At 44.5% G+C, this 19,411-nt stretch overlaps 1 protein-coding gene across 1 annotated transcript in view; it reads left to right on the top strand.

Moving 5' to 3' along the window:
- ECE2 (endothelin converting enzyme 2) overlaps positions 1–19,411 on the top strand; it is a gene marked incomplete at its 5' end in the record, with an annotated part of 67,511 nt that overhangs the window by 17,080 nt on the left and 31,020 nt on the right. The window contains 4 exons of the mRNA XM_081329151.1: positions 80–145; positions 4,752–4,940; positions 16,397–16,539; positions 17,805–17,919. Coding sequence (XP_081185277.1) covers positions 80–145; positions 4,752–4,940; positions 16,397–16,539; positions 17,805–17,919 — 513 coding nt within the window. The remainder of the gene's footprint in view (positions 1–79; positions 146–4,751; positions 4,941–16,396; positions 16,540–17,804; positions 17,920–19,411) is intronic.

Raw genomic sequence — 19,411 nt, 5'->3', positions numbered from 1 at the left:
CTGTAATATAGAGGGGTACAAGTTAGTAGAAGGACAGTCTGACTTCTAGATTGAACTTATTCCTTTTTACCTGTGGCAGGTGGATCAGTCTGGCCTATTTCTACCATCACGAGATTATTACTTGAACAAGACAGCCAACAAGAAGGTAAGGAGAGCTGGTATAGGTAATCCTCCACTGACGATCACAACGGAGTCCAAAATTTCTGCTGCTAAACATGATAGTTATTAAGTGAAGTTTGTCCCATTTTACCACCTTCTTGCCTCAGTGAAGTGCAGTTGCTGAGTTAGTAACACAGTTGTGAAGTGAATCTGACTTCCCCAACCTTGCTTGTCAGAAGGTCACCCAAAAATGACCCCAGGATAATGCAACTGTCATAAATATGAACCAGTGGCCAAGTGTCCGAATTTCAGTCATGTGACCACGGGGATGCTGCAATGGTTGTAAGTGTGAAAAACGGTCATGTGACCTTATTCAGTACTGCCGTAACTTTAAACGGTCGCTAAATGAGTGGTTGTAAGTCAAGGACTGCCTGTATAGTATCCCCAGTCACATTCCAACCCACTTCCCAACAGCAGCATCGCATCAGCAGATTTAAGTGAGGGCTGTGTGTTAAAAATGTGACTAATGTGCATCTACTAAATGTTAATGCTTCCAGTGAATTTATTGCAGTTTACCATGCACATAATAACTTTTATTATACTTTTCAGAGTCAACCAGACTTTAAGAGGCATGGACTTCAACTCCCAGAATTCTCCACCAGCATGGCTGGCTGGGGAATTCTGGGTGTTGAAATTCACACCACCTGAAGTGGCCAAGTTGAGAAACGCTGATCTAGAATGTCTAGACAGAGCAATGAATGCACCAAAGTTTGAAAAAATAGGTACTTATATAGCCATTCTTTTGATTTTGGAGGTTTTAGTCACTTTTGTCCTCATTCCTTGGCAAGGCTTTGGAACGACTGGAAAAAATTATTTGTGTTGCCCTGTTAAAAATGCCAGTCAAATATTGGCTAAATCTCTACAACACTTCAAATCTTGATGCGATTACTCCTGGTCGATTAAATAAACTACAACTAGCTGCATACAGACTCTGCTCAGTAAATGACAAATTGTGGTTTGCAAACCCACAATACTTGGGTCAAAGCTAAGCCACAGCCAAGCAAAATCAGAAATTGTCCAAACCTTGTTAAAATGTTAATATTATTAGTTCTTTCAACAGGAACCATTTGTCTAGGCAGGATGCATCATCTCCCAGGAGAGATTTACAAAGCAACACATGGACAAAACACTCCTGGTTCCTGCAGTGAGCAAGACGGGAGCATAAACAGCCTTAAATAATGAACCTTTTGCATAAAGATGCCTGCAGTTTTTTTTAAAAAAAAAGCAGAAGTGATCCTTTGCTCCTATCAGGTTACTTAATTTTTTCTCCTGATTGCTCACTGGACAGGTTAAGCAGCCCTTGCTCTGTGCTTGTTAACCAATGAAATTAAAACTTTTGATGCGTAGAAAGTGACATTTCAGGCTTCCGGGGAATACTTGACTATGATCAACAGTACTAGCAGTCCTCAACTTACAAGCACAACTCAGCCCAAAATTTCCATTGCTAAGTGAGACAATTGAGGTTTGATCCATTTTACCACCTTTCTTGCCGTAGTTGTTAAGCGAGTCACTGCACTTCGTTAAGCGAATCCTGCTTCCCCGTTGATTTTGCTTGTCAGAAGGTCGCAAAAGGCGATCACATGACCTGGGACACTGCAACCGTCATAAATACATGCCAAGCATCTGAATTTTGATCACCTGACCGCACGTATGCTGCAACAGTCATAAGTGTGGGAAAGAGCCGTACGTCACTTTTTTCATTGCTGTTGTAACTTTGAACGGTCACCAAATCAAAGGGGGTAAGTTAGGGAATAACCATACTCACCAAGCTTCAGAAACCAAGAAAGAGACGCTGAGGTTCTTCGAAGCAGTTTCTTTTATTGGTGTTCTGTACCAGCCTGCTACCGGCCCTGCAGAAAAGGCAGGGACAACCCCTTTTACAAGAAGGCAAGAGGCTGGAACTAAGCCTACCAGATTTATGGATACAAAAGCAAACAAGACACGAACCATGAAACAGGAGCTATTCAAGCGGTTGCCTTCAGCAAACCAGCCCTCCCACGCATTCCCCTTTTATACAGTTCAGGGCGTGGCTTCTCTCTGCCTCCTTCCGAGGTGCCCCATTGCCTTCCTATGTTTACTCCTGATTGACTGCCTCCTGCGTCGGGCGTCCTTGAACAGGGCCAGCTGTGGGTCATCTTCATCCACGCTGTCAGGCTCACACAGCTGGGTCTGCGTCGTGACCAGGTGGGAGGGGCCTGGCTGAGGGCTCTGCGGAGCCTCAAGGCCATCATCAGCAAGCTCTTCAACACCCCCCTCCTCCTCCTCTGAGTCGTCCGACCCAACTGCCGAACCCACAGGCTGATCCTGAATCACAACAATTGGTCTTCAGTTGTGGACAGAAATCTTGCCAAACAACCCAAATTACTTGCGTGATTAAACATGCAGTCTGGTATCCCAAAGATGCTTTTTTTTCAGGAGGCAACTGGACTTCCTTGCTTTTTCTTTGAAGATGTTTCACTTCTCATCCAAGAAGCTTCTTCAGCTCTGACTGGATGGTGGGAATTGGAAGGATTTATATTCCTTGCTGGTCATTTGCATTCTTTCAGAGAGTCGTTGAGGCCACTTGGAGGTTTATTTGTGTCCTCAGGGTCACCTGAGTAGTGCAAATGGGTGTGGAGCCTTCTTGGAACAGCTGGAAGGACTGTGTTGTACGTTGGAGGTCATATCCCTCTCCTTCTATTGAGAGAGGGCTGTTGAATTTTGAATATAAATCCTTCCATTCTCCACCATCCAATCAGAGCTGAAGAAGCTTCTTGGATGAGAAGCGAAATGTCTTCAAAGTAAAAGAAGGAAGTCCAGTTGCTTCGTGAAAAAGTACCTTAGGACAACCATGGCCTGGACGACGGAGAATGTCCATAGACATTTACACTCTGGAAACTCTTAGGAAGCAGCCATTGGTGGTTTGTTTCTACCAAACAAACCATCTGAACATTGCTGCCTTTCCCCCTTCGGGGAATCCAGACTACATTCCATCAGGGAATGTTGAGATCATCTTTGCAAGCTTTTTTTTTTGCTAGAGCTTTTATTTTTAGAGGCAAAGTGGATATGGAATCTGAAAACCAGTTTTCTTCTGTTTATCATGTACTCTGTTCTAATTTGCCTGGTATCAAATTGTTTATTTTAAACGTGAGGTCATTATAACCTGGAAATTTAATTGGACAGCCATGGTGTTGTTCTTAGCCTATGGCTGTTCTGCTTGACTTTCTGCTTCCTTCTGCTGTTTTGACCGATTTTTAAAAGTCTTTTCATTAGCTTGCATTTTGTGATCGTTATCTGTGACCTCCCGTGCAAACTTATATCCCATTTCTCCATTTGGGGAATTCTACCCAGGACAGCTCTGGGAAAAGAGAAAGACGTGGATTTTGAGTCTCCTTCCCTGAAATCCAGAGTCACAAAGCAGGCTTGAAACATAAGAAGTATCTGTAAAATAGTGCAAGGTGAGGAAGGTTTAAGTGAGAAATAAAACCGAGGAAGCTAAAAAAAAAAAGTCTTAATGGGAAAAGGGAAACGTGAGGGGAGACAAAGGCAGGCAACGCAGAGAATTCCAGATGAAATCAATACAGCCAGCTGAGCAAAACTCCCGATTGCTTTGCTGAATCAACTCTTGAACTGCAGCAGATATTCATTGCAGAGAGGATGGGGGAGAGGCAACATCTAGGCCTCCTGTGTGGATGCTCACAAGCAGAAGCTCCAGATGTTCTCTATCATCCTTTCTGCAGTTGACAAGGAGGTTATTCTTTCTTTCTTTCTTTCTTTCTTTCTTTCTTTCTTTCTTTCTTTCTTTCTTTCTTTTCTCTTTCTTTCTTTCTTTTCTCTTTCTTTCTTTCTTTCTTTCTTTCTTCCTTCCTTCCATTTTCTTTCTTTCTTTCTTTCTTTCTTTCTTTCTTTCTTTCTTTCTTTCTTTCTTTCTTTCTTTCTTTCTTTCTTTCTTCCTTCCTTCCTTCCTTCCTTCCTTCCTTCCTTCCTTCCTTCCTTCCTCCCTCCCTCCCTCCCTCCCTCTTTCTTTCTTTCTTTCTTTCTTTCTTTCTTTCTTTCTTTCTTTCTTTCTTTCTTTCTTCTCCTCCCTCCCCCCTCCCTCCCTTCCTTCCACTTTGGTTCTTTACTGTTACAGTCACAACTGGACTGGTAAACTGAATTTAGCAACTGCCCTAATTCTCTTGGAAATTAGACCACAATAGATCCATTTCCCATTTCCACTACTATTTCTTAAACTTGGCTAAAAGGGAAGGGAGGGAGAGAAGGAAGGGAGGGAGAGGAAAAACAAAGGAAAGGAGGAATAAATAGAAGAAAGAAAGAAAAAGAAAGAAAGGAAAGAAAGAAAGAAAGAAAGAAAGAAAGAAAGAAAGAAAGAAAGAAAGAAAGAAAGAAAGAAAGGAAGGAAGGAAGGAAAGGAAAGGAAATGAATTCTGAGTATATCGTGAGAGTTTGCATATCCCTTTTCGATATCCCTTTTCATCATTTTTAATTTCCCACTGGGCCTTTCTGACCAAACTCTGGAATGAACCCCGCTGCCCTCCAGCCCACTCTCGTCCCACGCTCAAGAGGAGCAGAGGGCGGGGTCACTGTTGCGGAATTGCTCCTCTATTTGGCAGGTGTTGTCTGCATATCTGGAGTACATGGTGGAGCTGGCGATGCTGTTGGGAGGAGCCAGAAGCTCAGCGGAGGAACAGATGGGGCAGGTACTGCTCCTGGAGACTCAGTTGGCCAACATCACTGTCCCCCAAGATGAACGGCGAGATGATGAGAAGATTTACCATAAGATGACCATAGCTGACTTGCAGGTGGGTCTTGTCTGGAGAAGGGCAAGAAAGGGCTTCTGGTGGAGTGGGGAACAGAAAGGAAACATATATCAGAGATATATCTGGGGGGAAAAATTAATTTGATGGCTTAAAAGCTGTACCCTAAGATGGGAGAAATTGTGGTTTTAAGTCATACTCGCGCATGTCAAACTCGTGACGTCACGTGACGTTGCGCGACGTATCGACGTATCGTGACTTTTTCCCTCATTGCCGGCAATGGGGAGGGTGCGGTTTCGTCGTGATGCATCCGGCCCGCAGGCCGGCAGTTTGACGTGCCTGTCATAGAGCTTCACTATGATTATTTTTTTTCTGAGGACAAGGGGCCAGGTTGGTGATACGATACATTATCACCGGAGAACTGAAAGTTTCAGACCTATATTTTTGGGCGATGGGGAAAGAGTTGGTGCTGTTGGGAGGGATGTGAAGTGTTAATTAGCGCCACTTTATAACGCCTTGGTAAGACCACCTTTGGAATATTGCATCCAGATTTGGCTGCCATGATATAAAAGAGATTCTAGAAAGAGTGCAGAAAAGAGCAACAAAGATGATTATTTATTTATTTATTTATTTTATTGGATTTGTATACCGCCCTATTCCCGTAGGACTCAGGGCGGTTTACAGGGCAGTTAAAACCACGAATACAAAAAATTAAAAACAATTAAAACAATTAAATTAAATTCAAGCCCCAAGAGTAAATCTAAAACCCAGTTAAATTAACAACCCCACAGTCTGGACTGGAGGACTGGAGGTTAAAACATCTGAAGACCCATTGCAAGAATTGGATATGTCTAGTTTAATTTTTTTAACAAAAGGACCAGGGGGCGACATGATAGCAGTGCTCCAATATCTAAGTAGCTTCCACAAAGAAGAAAGGATGAACCTATTCTCCAAAGCAAATGAAGGCAGAACAAGAAGTAATGGATGGAAGCTAATCAAGGAGAGGACCAACCTAGAACTAAGGAGAAATTTCCGGACAATTATTGCAATTAATCAGCAGAATGGGTTGCTTTTGGAAGTTGTGGGTGCTCCAACACTGGAGGTTTTTAAGAAGAGATTGGACATCCACTTGTCTGAAATGGTACAGGTTCTCCTGCTTGAGCAGGGGGCTGGACTAGAAGACCTCCAAAGTCCCTTCCAACTCTGTTATTCTGTTATTGGTAGGCTTTAGGGGGAAATGGTTCTGTAAACCGTAATGCTTCAAACACCCCAAATGTTTCTGTTTTCCTCTTCGTTTCCCCAACTCCAAATACACAAAAACAAATGAACATTCTGTTCACATCTACCCTGGGCAGTCTCTGGGGACATGGAGTCAGGTTTTATGGGAGGTACATAAGCCATGTGACAAATGGCCTCTAATTCTCTAAAGCAGGGGGTTTCCAAATGTGGCAACTTTAAGACTTGTAGACTTCAACCCCCAGAATTCCTCAGCCCGCCATGCAATAGGCCAAGGGTCCCCAAACCTTGGCAACTTTAAGACTTGTGGACTTCAACTCCCAGAATTCCTCAGCCAGCCATGCAATAGGCCAAGGGTCCCCAAACCTTGGCAACTTTAAGACTTGTGGACTTCAACTCCCAGAATTCCTCAGCCAGCCATGCAATAGGCCAAGGGTCCCCAAACCTTGGCAACTTTAAGACTTGTGGACTTCAACTCCCAGAATTCCTCAGCCAGCCATGCAAGAGGCCAAGGGTCCCCAAACCTTGGCAACTTTAAGACTTGTGGACTTCAACTCCCAAAATTCCTCAGCCAGCCATGCAATAGGCCAAGGGTCCCCAAACCTTGGCAACTTTAAGACTTGTGGACTTCAACTCCCAGAATTCCTCAGCCAGCCATGCAATAGGCCAAGGGTCCCCAAACCTTGGCAACTTTAAGACTTGTGGACTTCAACTCCCAGAATTCCTCAGCCAGCCATGCAAGAGGCCAAGGGTCCCCAAACCTTGGCAACTTTAAGACTTGTGGACTTCAACTCCCAGAATTCCTCAGCCAGCCATGCAATAGGCCAAGGGTCCCCAAACCTTGGCAACTTTAAGACTTGTGGACTTCAACTCCCAAAATTCCTCAGCCAGCCGGCTTAGGAATTCTGGCAGTTGAAGTCCACAAGTCTTAAAGTTGCCAAGGTTTGGGGACCTCTGCAATAGGCAACACACAGGACCCTAGTTATTGCTGAATGGCAACTCCCAGGATCCTTCATTATTAGCCCTGCTTTTTAGGGCTGCTGGGGATTGTAGTTCAGCAGCTTCTGTCATTGGCTGCTGCTGTATGGAGGAATCCCAGCCGTCAATTCTGGGCAATGTTGCAAGTAGCATCTCCTGCAAAAAAAAACCAAACCCCACCCCCCCACTCAGCTAGGCTCGCCAGTCAGTTTTTATACATCGCCATCTTGGATTTAAATGTGCCAAAATGTGATCCAAGGAGCTTCCAGTGGTGAAACAAGGAAAGGAAGGTGAGTTGAACCAAGCGCAGGTAACCTCAACTTATGACCACAATTGAGCCCCAAATTTCTGACAGTTCTTAAGTGAATTTTATCCCCTTTTGGCAACCTTCCTTGCCCTAGTTATTAAGTAACTCACTGCAGTTAATAACATGGTGGTTAGGCGAATCTGGCTTCCCCAGTAACTTTGCTTGTCAGAAGGTTGCAAAAGGATGCGAGTCACTTGCCGAGCGTCCAAATTTGGACCACGGGGACGCTGCAACGGTCCTCGGTGTGAAAAACGGTCGTAAGTCACTTTTTAGTACCGTTGTACATTTGAACAGTCACTAAAAAAAGACTGTTGTAAGCCGAGGAGTACCTGTAGGTGAGAACTGGCCTGAAACTGGACACATTTGGAATTGGATTCAGTTGGGCTTCAGCTGGACCCCAGATGGGAAAAAAAATTGAATTGCTGACGGTGGGGAGAAAGAGCCCCAAATCGTAATGGCAGATTTTCTGTGTCTTTCGTTGACATCCCTCCCCCCCCTTATTCCTTTGCCCTGGACCTTCAGTAACCCCCCCCCCATTTCTGTCTCCCCCTTACTCCTGTTTTTTGCAACCTCATAAACCAGGAAACACGGGCCTTTTGTTACGTAAACCCAGGCACCGTCTTCTGATTAGGATTCAGTGCATGTAGCCACACATTCTGAATGAAAAATCCAGCAGCTTTGCTGATCGGAATCCCAATCAGCTGCTGGGCTGCCTTAAAGCGCAATTCCGCTCTCCAAGGAAGAGAATTGTTGTGCCCACATCCTTGCTGAGGTCACACTTTCAGCAGCGGCGCGAAACACGGGGCAAAGCAATCCCAAAGGCAAACTCCAGACTTCTGAGATTCTCCGCAAACGATGCTCACTTTCTGGGTGAGGTCTGAGGCCTCCTTTTCCGATCTGGACAGAGGGAAGAGCCGTTAAGTGCTGTGGGCTGGATGGCCCCTTGCTGGGGATGACTTAATGCAATATCTCTCAAACCTGACAACGTTAAGCCCTGGGGACTTCAACTTCTTAACGTTGCCAGGTTTGATAGATACTGACTTCATGGATCCTGCACTAAGCAGGCGGATATATTAGCTACCTCTGAGGTCCCTTACCACTTACAGGTTAATCCTCTAGTTATGCCCACAGCTGAGCGCAAAATTTCTGTTGCTAAGTGAGACATTTCTTTTTTTTTTATTTAAAAAGTTTTACAATACATTTTGACTTTAATCCCCCCCTCCCCCACCCCCACCCAACCCTCCCTATCCCTCTCCCCCATTCCCTCCTCCCCCCCCGACTTCCCAGAGCTAAATACAGGGTATAAAATCAAAAAACAAACATAAGCACCCCTATGTTATCAGCAATAAACTATTAATTCTATCTCCCTCTAGCTCATATAAAATGAATACAAACAATATTAATATTACAAATAAAGTAAAAAAGAAAAAGAGGAAAACAGAAAAAGAGCTTTACTCAGAATAGATTTTCTTAATCCCAGTCCTTATTCATATTAATTTCAAAAAAAAAGAAAAAAAACCTTTCACCTACTATTTACATTCTCCAACCTTTCTCTAATTTCTAAACAAATTCTCAGTTACGCGCCAAAAGCGCCTATCTCTATTAACCTTAATAATCTCCAACCAAACTAAACTATGATCAAAAATAATTCTTGCATGTATCACGCCAAATGTCTCGCAGTTCCAAATCATCCTTGAGTTCAAATAAAAAGAGTAAAAAAAAAAAAGGTTTAAGCAGTCTGTAAGACAACTTGTTGTTAATTAGGAGCTTGCATACCCATTCTTAGTTCAACACATACTTTTAGTCCATAACTCTAATATACTTTTCTAACAAGCAAATAACATCAATCTTAAATTGTGTTAAATATTTAAAAAAAACTTTCTTTCTCCTCTATGATAAATTTAATCCATTGACATTCTAATTTAAAAATTTAATCACCAATCTTAACGCTCCAAAGCTTTTGGAGCATGTCTGTCATGACCCCCAAAACTTCTTTGGACCGTGCCCCTCCCACAGCTTCACTGTAAATACACTTTGGAGATTCCATAACTTTCTGCTGGTCTTGCTCTTGCTCTCGTCTCGCTCTTCTTAGGGCGGCACGCGTCATCCTCTGGCCTCCTGCAACATCCGATGAAACTGTATCTTGATCCCCTCCAACACCATTGTCCTCTATCTGTCTATCTGCAACATCTTGAAGCTTTCCCTCGCCGTATCCCTTTACAGCTTCCAAAAATGATAGGGGGGTTGCTTTTAACACATTGCTATAAAAATCACGTGCCTGGGCCACAGTAACCAGACAATGTCTTTTACCTTCATGCGTCACCACCAGTCCAACTGGAATCTCCCATCTAAACTTAATATCACATTTCTTAAGTTCCTGTACAAGAAATGCAAAATCTTTCCTTCTCCTTAAAATCTTCGGAGGAATCTCTTTTAAAACCAAGACTTCTTGCTCAGCCACTACCAATTTAGTATCATAAGCAGCTTGAATGACTTCATCTCTAATTACTCTCTTTGTAAAATAGACCACCACATCTCTGGGTAACTTCCTCTGTCTTGCAATCCATGAATTTACACGAAAAATTTTGTCCATATTTCCCTCAATTTCAGATGCTGGCTGGCCCAATACCCCTTCCAGAGCCTCAGAAATCAGCTGCTTTAAATCTTCTTTACAATTCTCCTTTAAACCCCTGATTCTAATAGCATACTGCATCTGATGATACTGAACAAGGCTCAATTCTCCGTCCATTTTATCCCTTATATTTTCATTTTCTAATACCTTTGCTTCTAATATAGAGTTCTTTTGACTGAGATCCTTCACTTTTACATCCAGCTGTTGCACACATTCAGCTACAGATTCAATCATAGACAACATGTCCACCCTCATTGCTCTAAACTTCTCTTCCATCTTCTTCTCCAATTTCTCCATTTTCTCCTCCAGCTTTTTCAACTTTTCATCCATCATGTCAGACAACAATTGTGAATGCTTTCCAAGAGCATCTTGTAAATCCTTAAGCGTCAATGCCGGAGGAGGTGCAGGAGGAAGCAAAGCTTGCAATGAGGTCTGTTGCACCAGGGAAGACCCCGCACTCCGAAGAGCTTTAGAAGTTTTAGCCGCCATCTTCACCCACTTTCACTTATTGCGCACTTTCACTTTAAAGCTATAAAATCCATTGAGCTAGAGAGTAAAGATAAGAGTCCACATCACCTTGACCTCCTGTACCGCTCTGCCTGCATCTTGACAATCAAAAGTATTCCTTTTGACAGGGGTGGTTGCTAATGCCTGGCTCTGCTCCATAAATCCCGGAGCAGGGGCGCTGCGCAGCTCGGAGCAACCCAGGCTTCGGGGGGGCTCAATCCTTCAGCCGCCCAAACTCTCAGCTCAGGCGGCCCCGGAGAGCTCAACCCCTACCTGGGGCCTCACCCCCTCCTCTTCTCCCGAGGAGGGGGCTTCAAATCCATCTAAACAGCTGATCGGCGCTGTTTACGATGGAAAAACACAGCTGCGGAGCGGGCAGCCCGAAAACGGCTGTCTTCGGCGTCGCGTCGCCACCGGAAGTCCGCTAAGTGAGACATTTCTTAAGTGAGTTTTGTCCCATTTTCTTTCTGGCCACAGTCATTAAGTGAATTATTGCAGTTGCTAAATTAGTAACATGGTTAAGTTAATCGGGCTTCCCCATTGAGTTTGCCTGTCAGAAGTTCACAAAAAGGGCTCAGATGATCCCAGGACGCGGCAACCGTCATAACTACGAACCAGCTACCCAGCATCCAAGTTTTGATCACGTGACCATGAGGATGCTACAACGTTTGTATGTGTGAAGTCACATTTTTCCAGTGATGTGATAATTTTGAATGGTCACTAAATGAATGGTGGTAAGTCAAGGACTAACTGTACTGACATCATTGTGATTTATATGGCTCCCCATCTCAGATTCACGAGTCTGGCAGCCAAATCACACATTCAATGAGCTTGGTGGCTCAGTTTAAAATAAACTGGATACTTGGGGTCTTTGGTGCTTTTAGAGCTTGGGGGCAATGCTCCACCAAGCACTGATGATGTTACCTAGTTGGGGTAATAAAACATCTGCAAGAAAATGACCAAGCTCAGAGGGCACAGAGAAACCCACAGTTCAACCCTGAGTTACAAATTTTTTTCCCTGTCGATAAACACAGTATCTTATGGCAGGGCTCCTTCCTTGAAATATTTAGCTGATGAGATGTATCTGCTAAATTATTCTGTTTTTAATTGTTAATTTTCTTGATTAAATTGTATACCACCCACCAGTGTCTCCCTGTCTGAGGGAGATGGCTGGTTAAGAAGTGAGATAGATAGATAGATAGATAGATAGATAGATAGATAGATAGATAGATAGATAGATAGATAGATAGATAGATAGACAGACAGACAGACAGACAGACAGACAGACAGACAGACACTTAGAAGAGAGAGAAAGGGAGATGATAGATAGATAGATAGATAGATAGATAGATAGATAGATAGATAGATAGATAGATAGATAGATAGATAGATAGATAGATAGATGATAGATACTTAGAAGAGAAAGAGGGAGATGATAGATAGATAGATAGATAGATAGATAGATAGATAGATAGATAGATAGATAGATAGATAGATGATAGATAGATAGATAGATAGATAGATAGATAGATAGATAAGAGAGATGATAGAAAGATGATATAGATAGATATAGATAGATAGACAGACAGACAGACAGACACACTTAGAAGAGAAAGAGGGAGATGATAGATAGACAGACAGGCAGACAGACAGAGACACTTAGAAGAGAGAGAAAGAGGGAGATGATAGATATAGATAGACAGATACTTAGAAGAGAAAGAGGGAGATGATAGATAGATAGACAGACAGACAGACACTTAGAAGAGAGAAAGAGGGAGATGATAGATAGATAGATATAGACAGACAGATACTTAGGGAGATGATAGATAGATAGATAGAAAGAGAGAGAGAGAGAGAGAGAGAGAGAGAGGGAAGATAGTGATGATAGATATAGATAGATAGATAGATAGATAGATAGGAGAGAGAGAGAAAAAAATCAAACATGGGGCTGTGTGGACCAAGCAGACCCCTCCCAAACAGTGGTGAAATTGGTACTCAAAAGTGTATAGTAAAACTTCCTTTCTGGAGAACACAAATTCTTCCTTTGACCTTTCAGCTGCAACTTGAAAAATGAGATCATAAAGCCATTCGCATCGTTTTAATACATTTTAATCCATACGACTTATGTTTTGAGCTAAATCAGATCAGACAGCGGTAGATTCGGCCTCCATTATCCTCCACCCACCCACGCCTCCATGCATCTTCCACACCCCACTCCATATACACTACACGCATAACTAGGTCACTGGAAGACCGGTTTTATATATTCATACAACCTTCTACCCTCGGTTACGTTTTCCAGAGCATCACATGGAGAGATCCGACTCCCTGGCTTACTTTAGAGGTCTACATTTATTTTGTAGATCCAGAAAATTAGGTTAATTCGGTAACCAAGGCGCCGTGCCAATCCACCTATCCAGTTTTTTTTTGTTTACTGTTTTATTTCGCATCACTTGGACACTGCTGCACTGTTGCCAGTAAACGTTTCCCATAATTTCTCCTGTCCCGATTGGTCTGGTTTCCATCACGCCTCTTTGCTTTCAGCCTGGCAGTTGCAAGGAGTGAGCAGCTTTTTTCCCCTCACTTATGGGTTGCCAAGCAACCTGCCACCATGGTAACTGGGAGACAAGTAAAATCCTATGTATTGAGTAGCAGTGATGCTTCAGCCTGAAAAGTGCAGTTTGGCTTATATGGGTGGGGCCAGATTGACTCCTTGGAGGAAAAAAAAAAGCGTGGGGGGGGGAAAAGGAGGAAAAAATATATCTTTGCATGAAGACAGAGCTGTTAACCGGGACAGGAACAAGAGAAAATTAAAATAAAAGCAGTCTACTCCAGAGCTCATCTTTGATGCTCTGAATATCTTTCTTTTTCTTCCAGCGAATCACAGTGCTGCACAAGAGCGAGTGGAGTGGTTTTATTTTTGTTCTCCGGAAGCCTTAATTAGGAAAATGCCCATTAAATAAAGCCAAATGACAGGGGAAGAAAGAACATCATAAAACGTTGAAGCCAGAAAAATCTGTATTTAGTCAGGAGTGGAAATTACGGAATAGGCTGTATTCATCCGCTGGCTGCTCTCAGGATTAATTAATTGGGAAATTGCTCCTCCACCAAACCCAATCTATCTTCAGAGAGAAGATGCTGCCTGGGGATAATAGGAGTTGGAGTCCGTCTATTCTCTGAAGGTGCCATGTTTGGGGAAAGGTGATCCATTTTTTTTCACCATCTCCGGTTCTAATTGCAGTTAGTTGTTCAGATGATTTACCAATTTAAGCTTGAGCCGTTTCTGAATAACCCCTTGTGCCTTTGTTATTTGCTCAGTCGCTGTCCAACTCCCTGCAACCCCAGGGTCCACAACACATCAGCCCCACCCCTGTCCTCCACTGTTCTCCGGCAGGTTTCCCCAATTCCTGTTCATTGCGCCGATGACACCGTCTAACCGTCTCCTCCTTTTGCCTTCCGTCTTTCCCAACGTTGGGAGGGTCTTTTCCCAAGGAGTCCTCACTCGGTGGCCAAAGGATTTGAGCTTCGGCGTCGGTGTCTGTCCTTCCAAAAGAGAGTCAGGATTTTTTTTATTTTTTATTTTCATTAAAGAATTTTACAAAAACAAGATTTTACAATGTATCCCCAAATCCCCCCCACCCCAAACCCGCCCACTTCCCCTCCCCCACTTCCCAGAGCTAAATACAGGATTATAGTTACAATAATCATATTCTAAATAAAAATTATGCATAATATACAATTAACCAAATTCATAATGTGCTTTAACTCCCCTTTAACATAACTACAAACAAAGTACCAATAACAATATCCCACTAAAATCTACTCATAAGCTAAATGGAACTTTTTAGTCCCATATTTGTTCTGAATATAATCTATCCATCTCCTCCAAACTGAAATATATCTTTCCTGTGAATGATCTTTCAAGTAAGCAGAAATCTTAGACATTTCTGCAAGATTCGAAACTTTAAACACCCATTCTTCTATAGTGGGCAAACTATCCTTCTTCCAATATTCTCCCACCAGTAACCGTGCTAACCATCTCCTCCTTTTGCCTTCCGTCTTTCCCAACGTTGGGAGGATCTTTTCCCAAGGAGTCCTCTCTTCTCACTCGGTGGCCAAAGGATTTGAGCTTCAGCGTTGGTGTCTGTCCTTCCAAAAGAGAGTCAGGATTGATTTCCTTTAGGATCGACTGACTGGATCTCCTTGCAGTCCAAGGGATTCTTCAAGAGTCTTCTCCAACGCCACAATTCAAAAGCATCAATTATTTAGCTTTCTCTGTGGTCCAACTCTCACAGCCATAGATCAATGTTAGGCTTTGACCATACAGACCTTCATTGGCAAGGTGTGCCTTTAGTTGGTGGGAATTCTAAATTGCGGAGTGTTGCTACCATTTTGTCATCAGTCCTCTCTTTGTCACACGTGCAAAGGGGAGAGAGGGAGGGGGAGAGAGAGAGAGAAGAAAGAGTGGAGAGAACAGAGAAGCGAGAGGAGCAAGAGGAGAGAGAAGAAAGAGAAAGAGAAGAGAGGAGACAGAAAAGAAAGAAAGAGGGGAGAGAACAAAACAGAGAAAAGAGGAGAAAGGAGAGAAGAGAGAGGAGACAGAAGAGAGAGAGAAGAGAGAGAAGGGGGGAGAACAGAGAAAAGGAGATAGAAGAGAAAGAAGAGAGAAGAAAGAAGAAAGAGAAAGATGGGAGAACAGAGAGAGGAGAAAGGAGGGAAAGAAAGAAGAGAGAAAAGAGAAGAAGGGAGAAAAAACAAAAGAGAGGAGAAAGGAGAGAGGAGACAGAAGAGAGAGAAGAAAGAACAGAACAAAGAAAAAAGAAGGGAGAGAGGAGAGAGAAAGAAAGGGAGAGAACAGAACAGAGAGAGGAGAAAGGAGAGAGAAAGAGAAGAAAGAGTGGAGAGAACAGAGAAGGGAGAGGAGCAAGAGGAGAGAGAAGAAAGAGAGAGAGAAAGAGAAGAGGAGACAGAAAAGAGAAAGAAAGAGGGGAGAGAACAAAACAGAGAAAAGAGGAGAAAGGAGAGAAGAGAGAGAAGGGGGAGAACAGAGAGAAAACAGAAGGAGATAGAAGAGAAAGAAGAGAGAAGAAAGAGAGAGAAAGATGGGAGAACAGAGAGAGGAGAAAGGAGGGAAAGAAAGAAGAGAGACAGAAAAGAGAGGAAAGGAGAGAGGAGACAGAAGAAAGAGAAGAAAGAACAGAACAGAGAAAAAAAGGGAGAGGAGAGAGAAAGAAAGAGAGTGGAGAGAACAGAAGGGAGAGGAGCAAGAGGAGAGAGAAGAAAGAGAAAGAGAGAAAGAGAAGAGAGGAGACAAAAGAAAGAAAGAGGGGAGAGAACAAAACAGAGAAAAGAGGAGAAAGGAGAGAATAGAGAGGAGACAGAAGAGAGAGAAAGGGGAGAGAACAGAGAAAAGAGAAGAAAGAAGAAAGAGAGAAAGATGGGAGAACAGAGAGAGGAGAAAGGAGGGAAAGAAAGAAGAGAGAAAAGAGAAGAAAGAAGGGAGAAAAAACAAAAGGAAGGAGAGGAGAGAGAAGAAAGAACAGAACGAAGAAAAAAAGAAGAGAGAGGAGAAAGAAAGAAAGAGGGGAGAGAACAGAACAGAGAGAGGAGAGAGAAAAGGGGACAGAAGAGAGAGAAGACAAGAAAAAGGGGAGAGAACAGAACAGAGAAAAAAGAGGAGAAAGAAGAGAGAGAGAAGATAGAAGAGAGGGGAAAGAACAGAACAGAGAGAGAGAGAGAGAAAGGAAAAAGAAGGGAGACAGAAGAGAGAGAGAGAGAGAAGAGGAGAGAGAGAGAGAATGAATTTATTAAGCGGTGAATCTCTTCCTGTCTTTCCCCCAGGTTCTTGCGCCTGCTGTTGAGTGGCTGGACTTCATCTCATACTTTCTCGCACCACTAGAACTAACAGAGGCTGAGCCGGTGGTGGTCTATGGGAGGGAATATTTGGAGCAGGTGTCACAACTCATCAATAACACTGACAAAAGGTACCTGAGAGACATTACATCCCTCCAGTGAGGACCAGGATAATGCGCATTCCAAGCTTCCTGCAATTCTGGATGGAGTCCCATCTTTGCACATTGAAAAGGAAGTGTTCTGGCATGCATGGCACAAAGATGGAGAACTTGGGGGTTGTTTAGTCCAATATTTCTCAACCTTGGCATCTTTAAGATGGGTGGACTTCAACACCATGGGTGGCTGAGGAATTCCGGGAGTTGAAGTCCATGCGTCTTAAAAGTTGCCAGGGTTGAGAAACACTGGTCTAGATGTCACTAAATGGCAGCTCAAGCTTGGCATCTTTAAGGTGGGTGGACTTCAACACCATGGGTGGCTGAGGAATTCTGGGAGTTGAAGTCCATGCATCTTAAAAGTTGCCAGGGTTGAGAAACGCTAGCCTGGCTGCTGCTGAATGACAGCTCTCCTTTCAGCCAGTTAGCATAGCCAATGATGGGAGAAGCTGAGCATCTGGAGGGCCACCACGCTCCTATAATACTGAGAGCTAGTCCCTTTAAGTAATGCATGGACCACCCCATCACCAAACATCAACACCAGTCAATTCCACTGTTCTGCGCTGAATGTTTTCAGGGCGTCAGTGACTGCTTGCAGGCGGTTACCCACCTCTAACTACGAGGTGCAGAGGAGCAACAAGGAGAGAGTTGGGCAGCTTTGATCTGCTCTTTCTGAGCTCAGATGCCTTTGGTCGGCCATCCTGAGACCGAATGCTGACCAGCTGGGCCTAGGCCTGATCTAGCATGGTGACTCCTGCGTTCTCATGTTGCTTGGAAAGGCAACTGGACTTGGTTTTTTTTTCCTTTTCTTGAAGATGTTTCGCTCCTCGTCCAAGAAGCTTCTTCAGTTCTAACTGAATGTTTCAAACTCCAGTTGCCTTTTGAAAAATATATATATATATCTTTGGGACTTCTCCCCAATGGGTCCTCAGTTTTGAAGTCAGCAGCAAGAAAAGAGGACGCCATTTTAGTTTTCTTCCCTTCCTGCATTTTTTAGCTTCTGGGCCAACTAAGCAGTCGATGTGTTGACCAGACTTGATTTAAAAACTGGAGCCTTGAGATGCCACCAGTTGTCTGTGTGGGATGGAACACGAGGGGGTTTGAAGCAGACAGATGCCAGGTACCCAGCTCAAATACAGGCCTCCGGATTAGCCTGTCCTTACACAACTTTACACCCTCTAAAATAAACAGTTGGGGAGGCCAGGGTGATCATTTAACTGGTCCTGTTCTTTTTTTTTTTTTAGTGTTTTGAACAATTATATGATTTGGAATCTGATTCAGAAAACAGCTTCCAGCCTCGATCAGCGCTTTGAAACTGCCCAGGAGAAGCTACTGGAGACTTTGTACGGTACCAAGAAGGTAAACAGGTGCTTTAGAGCAGTGATCCCCAACATCAGCAGCTTTAAGATAGGTGGGACTTCAGAGAGCGGTTGGAGGTCCAGCCGATCCGAATCCGACCGATTGCAGTTAAGAACCTTTATAAGGTCTTATCTTGCGGCGATAAGGACGGCGAAGTCTAACTACTTTGCCGCCCTTGTCGCGTCCGCAGATAATCGCCCGGCCGCCCTGTTTAGGGTGACTCGCTCCCTCCTTAACCAGGAGGTGAGAGAGGATCCCTTGCAGGGACGAGCCGAGGAGTTTAGTCATCATCTGGCGGACAAAATCGCTCGGATCCGGACCGGCCTGGACTCTGACTGGGCAGAGTCTGATGTGGAGGAATCAGGCGGTTTTGAGCATGTTATCTGGACTGAGTTCGACCCTGTTTCCCCTGATGATGTGGACAGGATCATGGGGAGACTGAGCTCCACCACCTGTTTGTTGGATCCGTGCCCCTCCTGGCTAGCTTATGCGGCTCGGGAGGGAACACGAGGCTGGTTCCATGCAGTAATAACTGCTTCTCTGAAGGAGGGTGTCTTCCCTGCCGCCTTGAAGGAGGCGGTGGTGAGACCCCTTCTCAAGAAGCCTGCTTTGGACCCGGCTGCTTTAGACAACTACCGTCCAGTCTCCAACCTTCGCTTTCTGGCGAAGGTTGTTGAGAGTGTGGTGGCGCATCAGCTCCCTCTGTTCCTGGAGGAAACTGATTATCTGGACCCGTACCAATCGGGCTTCAGGCCCGGACACAGCACGGAGACGGCATTGGTCGCGCTGGTGAATGATCTCTGGAGGGCTAGGGACAGGGGTTGCTCCTCTGTCCTGGTCCTATTAGATCTCTCAGCGGCTTTCGATACCATCGACCATGGTATCCTGCTGCGGCGTCTCAGGGGGTTGGGAGTGGGAGGCACCGTTCTACGGTGGTTCTCCTCCTACCTCCAGGGCCGCTCGCAGTCGGTGTTGACAGGAGGGCAGAGATCTGCCCCGAGGTCTCTCATTTGTGGAGTTCCTCAGGGGTCGGTTCTCTCGCCTCTCCTGTTCAACATCTACATGAAGCCGCTGGGCGAGATCATTCGTGGTTTTGGGGTGGGGTATCACCAGTACGCTGATGATACCCAACTTTTTCTTTCCACCCCGAACCAACCCAGTGATGCCCTCTCCGTGATGTCCCAGTGCCTGGAGGCGGTTCAGGTCTGGATGGGGAGAAACAGGCTTCGTCTCAATCCCGCCAAGACTGAGTGGCTGTGCATATCGGCGTCTCGGGTTAACCAAGTTATTCCACCTCTAACGATGGGGGGTGAGGTGTTACCCCCCGTTGATAGGGCTCGCAACTTGGGCGTCCTCCTGGATTCACGGCTCAATTTTGAAGATCACATAGGAGCCGTGACCAGGGGGGCTTTTGCACAGGTTCGACTGGTGTGCCAGTTGCGTCCCTATCTGGACCGAGACGCCCTACGCACAGTCACTCATGCGCTTGTGA

Source organism: Vipera berus, assembly GCF_964194415.1.
Source record: "Vipera berus genome assembly, chromosome: 5".
Classification (NCBI taxonomy): Eukaryota; Metazoa; Chordata; class Lepidosauria; order Squamata; family Viperidae; genus Vipera; species Vipera berus.
The sequence above is the reverse complement of the archived record's forward strand: the minus strand, read 5'-3'. Positions and strand labels throughout refer to the sequence as shown.